Raw genomic sequence first — 9911 nt, forward strand, 5'->3', positions numbered from 1 at the left:
AAATGGGACAGCTCCGGCTCCCTTAATGTAGGACTGGATCCACAGTTTGTCCAGTAGCATACCTGATTATACTACAGCATCTAGGGGAACCTATTTTTGCCTAAGAGGAAGCTCTGGACTGAGGACAGGTGATTCTCTGAGCAGAGAACATTTTCTTTCTCCCCCCGCTCCCCCCCCCCCGCCTTCTTTCTTTCCTACCTTTCTTTTGGTTTTTCTGAGACAGGGTTTCTCTGTGTATAGCTGGCTGTCCTGGAACGTGCTCTGTTTGTAGACCAGGCGGGACTCAAACTCAGAGATCCACTTGCCTCTACCTCCTGAGTGCTGGGATTAAAGACTACCACTGCCTGTCCAAAGAACAGCTTTAAAGAGGCTTGGTGAATGGCCACATTAGGGACCTTGCAGCTCAACCATAGAGGGTGAAGATCCCTTGGGAAAACCCACCTTAGTTGAGGGTGATCAAGCTGACACTGTAAGAGCGAGAAGAGGCTCCTAGCCTGCAATGGTACCTCAAGGCAAAAAAGACACCTCCTGCAGCCGTTGTAGCTGACACCTGGGGATCCGTTCTCACTGTACATCCCTGGGGCCTTTGGGATGCTGGAGTTTGTCCTCTGCTTTGATGGTGCAAACAGGTTTTCTCTTCTTTTCATCAAACCATTACCATTTAATCATGATCACAAAGGAGAAATCTGGGTAGTTTACACACTGTCTGGTTAAAGAACCTCTCCCAAGACTCTGCCCATGAGTTTGGTTCAAGCTAACCTGAGCAGGTACATGATGGCGTCAGCACCATGCTGTCATCTAGCTTCCTCCACCTGAGAGCATCCTCTTGAAGCAGGCTTACCAAGTGTGTGGGTCATCTGAAAAGTCTCATGAGCTCCTGTTGTCCCCACACACCTACTTTCAGGGGGAGGGGAGGAGCCTAGTGAAGGGAGGAGCTTCCTAGGGGAGTTCTTAGGTTTAGTCTTAATCTTCTGCCCAATGATTTACTTCCCTTCGGGTGGTTGAATTGGAAGATTGGGCAGTGAGTTATCAGAATGTATACAGGAAAAATGTGTCCTCACTTCTAAGACCTCAAGGACTGGTGAACTGTGAGTCTCTGACTGGTAAGTGAGTTCTGGGCTCCTGGATTTGAGTTTTCTGACAGAGTTACATGGAAGGCAAAAAATGGGCCTTTTAGGAATCGAGATCCCTGCTATCTTGGAGTCAGCTTGAGTTCAAGCAGCCTTCTGCAGGGAGGGAGCCACTGTGGTGACAAATGGAGCCTGGCCTCTGGTGGTAAGTGATTCAGGTTTGAGTCACAGCTCCAGTGCTGGCCAACTATGCTCACAATGTAACCCTCTAACTTTCAGTTTAGAGCTTTGGCTATTTTTCTTCTGAATTCTGTTAATTTTTGAACATGTTATATTCAATTTTTCTCTATCTGTGGTCATAGTTTGGAAAACTGGTGATACTTTGGCCTCTTTTATTATTTATATTAGTGATTTTTTTCTTTTGTTTCATTGACTTGGTTAGACTTGTCAGAATAATATTGATTGGTAAAAATGATGATTGCTTTTCTTTTCTTCTGTTAAGACACTTTGGCATTAATAATATATATATTAAATTGTCTTCTGATATAAGTCTAAATCTAAGATGAATTTTTTATAATATTGCTAGGCTTGACTTGATTATATTTCACTTGAGACGTCGTTCATCTTATCAATAAGTGATATTCTTCCTCATTTTCTTGCATGCTACCTCTATTAGAACCACCAGGGTGAATTCCGATGAACTGTGTTGCTTAAGGAGAGGCCGGGAGAGCTGGAGGACATGCTGAAGGAACTCCATGTCTCCCTGTCGCTGGTCCTGATGTTTGCCTGTGGCCTGCTCTACCAACTCACCCTGAGGTCTCAATGCTTCTTTGCCTGCCTGCCTCTCTTCACATCTCCACAGGGGCCGGATGGCCTCTTGCGCAGTGGACGAAGCATCGTGTTCATAGAGACGTCTGAAAGAGTGGAGCCGCCTCCACTGGTCACCTGTGCCGTGGAGTCTGCTGCCAAAATCTACCCCGAGCAGCCCATCATCTTCTTTATGAAAAAGCTCAGCAATGCCACCCAGCTGACCCCTAATGCCAGCTACCCAGCCTTCTCCCTGCTCTCAGCCATAGACAATGTTTTCTTTGTCCCTTTGGACATGAAAAAACTGTTTGAAGACACACCCTTGTTTTCATGGTACACCAAAGTAAGTGTGCATTGAGAGAGTCTGTGTTGAACGGGAGAAACAGAAGCAGCAAGAACATGGGCCCAATACACTCACTGTAGACAGGCAACCCGAGGGCTCAGGAAAGAATCAAATGTAGCCCTCAGACTAGTAGGTTGGACTTCTGATTCAGGTAAATGGGAGACACAGCGGTTAAGTGATTGGGCTGGTTCCCTTTGCGCCCAGTCTTATTTCTTGAGTCTCGTCGGTATTTTGGAGGCTCTTCTTAACTAAATGAATTTTTTTTTAAAATCTTTTCTAGGTACATGGAGCACTTATTTTTCCCTATACTTTAAAGCCCATCTATGTTAAACCTTTTCAACACCAGAGGTGGAAACTAAGCAATATTTAAGATGAACTGATGTGGGTTGAGAATTCAGCAAGGCTCAGTAGCATACTGCTCCATGAGATTGGATTGTAGCGAGAAATGATCGAGAAGCCCCCCAGAACTCCTAGAAATCCAATAATCCTCCTCTTAGCAGTATGTTGTAATAAGGAAATAATATTTCAGTGTAATGTTGGTCCCACAGAAGATGCGCGGTTGGGTAGCGTTTAAGAGAATTAGCGTTTAGCTACTCAAGGGTTCCGTTAGATAGGGCTTCACTAAGCTTTTCCTCTTTGGTTTTAACTGACTATTTTTTTTAATACTTATTTATTTATTATGCATACAATATTCTGTCTGTGTGTATGTCTGCAGGCCAGAAGAGGGCACCAGACCTCATTACAGATGGTTGTGAGCCACCATGTGGTTGCCGGGAATTGAACTCAGGACCTTTGGAAGAGCAGGCAATGCTCTTAACCACTGAGCCATCTCTCCAGCCCCTTAACTGACTAGTATAAAACAGCCTAGAATGAAAGTGTCCTTTCCATTATAATGCAATTATAATGATTTCAGCTATGTAACCATCTCTAGTATTAAGGAGAATGGAGGAAGTCTTCATGGGGGCATACATCAGTAATCCTACTATGTGGGAGGTAGAGGTAGGGAAATCAGGAATGTAAACTTGTCTCTGGCTTCATAGCAACTTGTAGGCCAGTCTGGGCTATTTGAGACTTTGTCTGAAAAAACACAAAATTCTAAAAACCAAAGACAAATCAAGTCCTTCTAACAAATAAGCAAACACAAACTAAAGAAACCAAGCAGTTATAACAACAGATGCTTGAATATGATTGAAATAGAAGTGACTTTCAGAAAGATTGATTTTATAACAAAAATTTTCTAACTTTTGTTTTTTTGAGACAGGGTTTCTCTGTGTAAGAGCTCTGGCTGTCCTGGAACTCGCTTTGTAGACCAGGCTGGCCTCGAACTCACAGGGATCTGCCTGCCTCTGCCTCCTGAGTGTTGGGATTTCAGGCGTGCGCCACCACGACCCAGCAGAAAGTTATTTTTCAGAACAAATAATTTAAAAGTTGGTGTCATAACATTTGCTTGTCACATGAAGTTCTATCTAAATTCTCATCCACCCTATAACAAATGTCTGCAGATATTTAAGCTTTGTGAGCCAAGTAGCAAAAGTGAGGGTTTTGTATCTATTGCTGTGTTAGTTTGCCAGGGCTCAGACTTGGTGACCCTCAGCAACAGACATTTAGGCTCTCAGCTCTGGGAGCCACGGACACAGCTTCCTTAACAGCTTCTGGTGGTCAAGCCGCTCCTTGGCTTGTATGTATCCCATCCATCTACTTGCTGCCTCCTCCTTTAAAACCTCTTTTACCTCTGTGTGGATACAGTCTCTGTCCACCCCATTCTTTGAATAACATCTGTGATATTTTTCAAGGACTCAACAGCATGATCCAGGATCATCACCCCGTTTCAATATCCTTGACTTTATCATATCTGCAAACATCCTCTCCCCATATTTATAGGTTCCCAGGAATCAGGGCCTGCTATCTTGGGGGCGGTAATTATTTAGCCTACTCATAAAAAGAATAATAGCCTATTCATAAAAAGAGAAGAAGCCCCTTCCCTCCCCTGCCCTGTCTCGCCTCATTAGCGGGGTTCTGGTGTGTTGGTGTGTGGCTGGCAGGCTTGAATCTAGTTGCTATCACTTGTCAGACTAAGCTGTAACCCCCGGGGGAAACACTTCTTATAGATTAGGTTGGCAGTGGCTGAGATTGAGGGAAGTTTCTGGGCTCATTATCACTTTGATCTCCAGTGACTTTTAGATGCCAATGTCACATCTGTTCTAAGAGCCCGGAAATATCAAATTGGAACTGGCCAGGAGGAAATGGATCAATTCAAATGTAGTAAGTGTCCATATGTTAGTTTTGGCAGTTGTCAGCAGCAGGGTTCCTGGAAGGTAGGTGCCACTGTCCCAGGAGCAGCAGGGGATGGAACAGGCCAGGAAGGCAGGTGGGTGCCAGGGATAGACGGGATAGACAGCTTAGTCCATGCCCTAAGACTGCAGAATCTTCCCCATACCTGGGTTAGACTGCTCTTCTCTAAACCGTACTTTGCTCCTTGGAAAAAAGAAATATCAAAGCATGTTATTTTGGGAGATGCTGCAAACTATCTTTTTCTCACAGATGAATCACTCGGGAGGAATACCAAAGCCTCATTATGGTTCTGAACTAAGGAAACTTCAGCCCTATGTAGAATTCTCTTTCAGTGTAACGGATGAATGACTTCTTGGAACCAAAATCCTTTGAAGCAAAGCTTGGGTTGGCTAAGATGGACCTAGATATTTTAGGAGTAAGATGGGCCCTGCGATGCATAGCCCTTAGGTGTCTGCTCCAGCTGGGTCTGTAGGGTTCTGTGCCAGGGTGTGTAGCTACAGCATTCATGCCATGATACCCTTGAGGGAACTGGGTCTTGACATGTTCTGTCCCAGCTGGGCCTCCACAGGAGATAAATGGGGGAGCACCTGTTAGCGTCCATTGTGCCATCATTTCCCAAGGACTGCTGAGTTTGCTATATGTACCCCATAGGTAGCTGTAGCTCTAGAAGATGTCCAGCATCAGCCTGGGCATCGTTCTCAGTCCTCTTTCTGCCATTCACCCTGTCTCAGGCGAATGGCAGGCTAATGCTCACATCCAGGCAGGGGGTTCTTCTTCTGCTTTTCTAAGGCTTTTGATGCTCTGTGTCTCTTAGTTCTGTCACAACCCCTAAGTTCCCAAGTTAGACTGATTTTTATCAAAATGTAGTTTCTTTTGCATGAATGATTATCTGACCACAGGTGGCTCAGGTTCAAATTCAGCTGGCACCTGAGGACAAGTGATGGAGCATCTCGATCCTTCAGTTTCTCGTTTGAAAGGTAGAATGGCCATGCCCTTCGTCTCGGGGATCTGTGCAGATTATAAAGTGCACAGAATGATCGCCAGCTATGAACTGTTCCTGAGGTTTCCGCAACTGTAAATGGTGACGGATTGTTTCCAGAAAATGCAAGGTTTTTTTTTAAACAAAGTTTTTGCTAGCTTGCTTTTGTTCTTCATAGTGGAGTTTTAACTCATTTTTAAAAATCAGAACCAAAGGCCTTTGTTTAATTTTTTACTTACTATACCTAAATTCTGAAAAACTTATTTGGTTCTTTTATTCAAAAATATTTCCGTGCCAAAGGGGAACACTATGATTTATACTGATTTATTCTTATTCCTCTGGGTTCCTCTTCTGTTTGGCTTGTATTTTAGCATTTACAGTGATTCTTTGCTACCGACTTACCCATCATCCTACCCAACAGCGAAGGCTGACCTGTTTTTATCTGGAATATAAACCCTGATCACTTCTCTCCTTCCCACCAGATTATCACCCTCGTCCAAGGCTGGATTACCTCAAGGAGCGCCTCGCCTGCTTCTTTGCTTCTGTCCCCATCCATTCCCATCGTTGGCCGAGACTCTTGTCTGCATCTCAGCTAAAGTGACCTTGGAAAACCCATTCAGATTATAGCCCCCCTTTCTGTTCAACCTGCCAAATAATTTCAAAGCTTGATCCCATGAAGATATCACTTACATGATCTTTCCCTTTTCCGTACTCAACTCTGTTTTCATTGCCTGCCTCTCTCCCTCCCCCACTCCGCTTCTGCCTCATGGTCAATATGCTTCTTCTGCCTTGGGGCCCTTGCAGTTGCTGATGGCTTCAGCTTAAAACTTTCTCCCAGATGTTTTCATGGCTCAGGTGTCCCCATCTACAACATTCAAGTTTCGGCTGGAACTTAATGTAACATTCTGCGCTCTCTCATGCCTTTATAGTGCCCCCACTGGTCTTTTTATTCCTTTCATAATCCTTATCATCACCCAATGCAGTAAATATTTGTTTATTATCGATCTCCTCCCAGGGGGGATTTTTCCTGTTTGTTCATTGCGATGCTTTTAGCAACGTCACAGTGCTTGGTGCATAGTAAATAAGTCCTCAGCAAACTTCACTGAAGGAACTTTCAAGCAAACAAAGGCATGCGTTCAGCCAGGGGCAAATTCTTTTCCTTTCCCCCAATTTCTCAACAGTGTATTGATTTTCTTTCCGAGTTTCCTAGCTTGTTTTTATTTTTTTATTTATTTTTAAAAATATCAGTCTTCAACATTTTGAGGACTTAAAAAAAATCCATCCTTCTCAGCTTCATCTTTATGGTTATTGTCACCCACATGGAAGATAGACTCACACTGTTCATTGTGAAATTCCTGCTGAATTTTGCCTCTATCTTTCCACCGCTTTGATGAAAGAAAACCCATTTTTTTTTTAAATCTTCAATAGCTGCTAAAAATTTTTGCATTGATACCAATTGCTACAAACTCTTTACTTCAGGGGAAATTGGAGGGTGAAGGTAGGTTGAGAAATTTGTAAAGTTTGGCTTGCAGTCAAATAAATTTTGGGGACTCTACCTTGTTATGGTCTTTCCTAGCCTCCCTTAACTGCTTGCGGGCTTATTTGTACCTGTTCCCATAGGTCAACAGCAATAAGGAGAAGCACTGGCTCCATGTCAGCTCGGATGCATCCCGCCTGGCTATCATCTGGAAATACGGGGGCATCTACATGGACACTGATGTCATCTCTATCAGGCCCATCCCCGAGGAGAACTTCTTGGCAGCCCAGGGTTCCCAGCACTCCAGTAATGGGGTGTTTGGGTTCCTCCCCCACCACCCCTTTCTGTGGGCCTGCATGGAGAACTTTGTTGAGCACTATAACTCACGCATTTGGGGCAACCAAGGTCCCAAATTGATGACAAGGATGTTAAAGGTGTGGTGCAAACTCCAAGACTTCCAAGAGCTGGGTGACCTGAAGTGTCTGAATATCTCCTTCCTCCATCCCCAGAGATTTTACCCTATCCCTTATCCCGAGTGGAGGCTCTACTACCAAGTGTGGGATACAGAGCCGAGCTTCAACAACTCCTATGCCCTGCATTTGTGGAATTACATGAATCAAGAGGGCAGGACTGTGGTTAGAGGAAGCAACACCCTGGCAGAAAATCTCTATCGAAAGCACTGTCCTAAAACTTACAGGGCTCTGATTCAAGGCGCAAAAGGGGCAGTGTCCAGGGAGCCGGGTATGGCTTAACAGATAGAGGGCTCCTGCTGCTACGGGGAACTGGACACTTCCGGGCTGCACCACTCTCACTAGGTCTCCGTCGTCTCTAGGGCTAGGAGCGAATCCATATCTTCAGGATTAACTTTCTCTGGTGGCAACAGCATACTTCCAAAGAAAAGCGGCTGTAAACACGGAAGTTTGTTTATCCTTGGTGGAACAGCAAGTGTGAAGGCAGGTAATTTAGGACAAATATTTTAACAGTGGCCATGGGAAGCCTAGGCTTGAATCTTCCTGTTTGTTGTCCTAGCGTCTGTAGTCCAAGCTCCATGTGGCTGCTGAACCTCCAGCCCATCATCTGGTTATTCCAGACACTAGGATGGCAGAAGGAGGAAAGAAAAAATGCATTTCATAAAGCCTTTATGCACGTACTTTATAAGTGCAAATGCCACGTACCCTTGCATCTCCCTGGCTAGACTGTAGCTGCAAGACAGGCTGGTGGGGTAGCTAATAGGTCTGTTTATGTTCTATTTTATTTAATATTGTGAGATTAATTTTAACACCCATCAGAATGAAAGGAACATGGTTGTTGTTGTTGATTTGATATTTGAGACAAGGTCTCTTGATGCAGTCCTGGCTGTCCTGGAACTCACAATGTAGACCAGAATAGCATCTAACTCAGAGATCTGCCTCTGCCTCCTGAGGGCTGGGATTAAAGGCGTGTGGCATCATACCCAGCCTTTGACTTTGACATCTGTATTAATCCACTTTCTGCTGCTATAACAAAATACTGGAAGTGGTAAATTTATTAAGAAAAGAGATTTATTTATCTCTTAGATTTGGAGGTTGGAATCTTGATTCAGATGACTCTGTCTGTTTGGCCTCTAGTGAAGCCCTCATGGAGGAGGGCATAACAGTGGCAAAACACATGGAAAAGAGGTCACATGGTGAACTGGGAAGCCAGAAAAGTGGAGGAACCAGGCCCCTTGCATGCACCCCCATGGGAGTGATGGGGGGAGGCCTTGCTGTCTATCCTGGGTGGGCCTCAAGCTTTCGGTCCTTTTTCCTAAGCCTCAGAGGGCTGGGATCACAGCTGTGTGCCACCATGGCCAGTGCAGGCTTCCTCTTTTTGTAAGAACTAACTGCAATCCCATCAAAGGTACATTCATTCCTTCGGATGATGGAACCCTCCCATGAGTTCATTGCAACCCCCTTCTTCTCAAATGTTCTACCACCCCTCCACATTGTCACACGGGAGAATGAGCTTAAAACACAGGAGCCCACGTGTAAATTACAGCAGTGTTCACTAATCCACTAAGTCAGTAAATACTGATCAGCTTTCCTGGGTACCAAGCGCTAATTTAGGGGCCAAAGATGAGGGTGAACCAGTCAGTCTTGGTCTCAGCACATGTGGCCTAACTACTGGCCGCTTGTCCTCAGGAGCGTCTCCTCCCATCCCCAGCCTGCCTTCCACACACCGTCGCTTTCCGATGCACACATCTGGCCTATCACAGCTGTTGCTTCGGAGCAAATGATGAGCTTGAGCAATTGAAATCTGCTTCTTCCCAGATTCAGATGAAAACTGACTTCCTCCAAGCATCACGCTGTATACCATAAACACATGTGATTTTTATTTTTCCCTTAAAATACAAATAAATTCACTTCTGCCTCTCAAGAGGCATGAAAATTAATATTATTGATTTTTTTCCTGTAAGCGGTTATCAGCCAAGTCTTTCTAAAATTTCCCTCTTGGTTGTTTGCTTTATGGAAAAAAATTATTCTTTTTTCCAAACACAAAATTATGATGTCTTATGCGACTTTACATCCATCTGTTGCCTTTTATTCTTAAATTTCCCTTTTCAAGAATCATGGCTCTGATAGTCTTATTTAAAAATTGGGGGAGATGGCTCACTGGGCAAAGGTGCTTGTAGCCTGATGACCCGAACATGAACCTTGGAACTCATGTGGTAGAAAGGAGAGCCAACTCCTGCAAGTTGACCTCTGACCTCCACATGTGTGTGCTGTGGTATACATGCGCGCGCACACACATACACAATGTAAAGAGACCAAACAAACCAAAACACTCACAAGTCCTGTGTCCTGCCTTGGATTTATGTATTCCATTACTTGCTGTAGTCTCTGACATCTGACTCTCCAGTCAGGTTGTGCGTCCCTCTCCCCCATGATGATGCCCTCTCTTTGTGTCCTGAGACAGTGAACCCTG

The 9911-nt window shown here is 44.6% G+C and overlaps 1 protein-coding gene across 1 annotated transcript; it reads left to right on the plus strand.

Moving 5' to 3' along the window:
• The first annotated feature begins 1809 nt into the window (after positions 1 to 1809).
• A4gnt (alpha-1,4-N-acetylglucosaminyltransferase) lies at positions 1810 to 7720 on the plus strand. Its single transcript, XM_057768409.1, has 2 exons — positions 1810 to 2220; positions 7112 to 7720. The coding sequence occupies exons 1-2, from the start codon at positions 1810 to 1812 to the stop codon at positions 7718 to 7720; spliced, it is 1020 nt and encodes a 339-aa protein (XP_057624392.1).
• The last annotated feature ends 2191 nt before the right edge of the window (positions 7721 to 9911 follow it).

Source organism: Chionomys nivalis, chromosome 4 (genome assembly GCF_950005125.1).
Source record: "Chionomys nivalis chromosome 4, mChiNiv1.1, whole genome shotgun sequence".
In the NCBI taxonomy this organism is placed as follows: Eukaryota; Metazoa; Chordata; class Mammalia; order Rodentia; family Cricetidae; genus Chionomys; species Chionomys nivalis.

Excerpts from the sequence above, each read along its gene's own strand:
- A4gnt (XM_057768409.1), top strand. The coding sequence starts at position 1,810 with ATGCTGAAGGAACTCCATGTCTCCCTGTCGCTGGTCCTGATGTTTGCC. Across the intron at positions 2,221-7,111 it reads TGTTTTCATGGTACACCAAA|GTCAACAGCAATAAGGAGAA; the intron begins GTAAGTGTGCAT and ends CTGTTCCCATAG.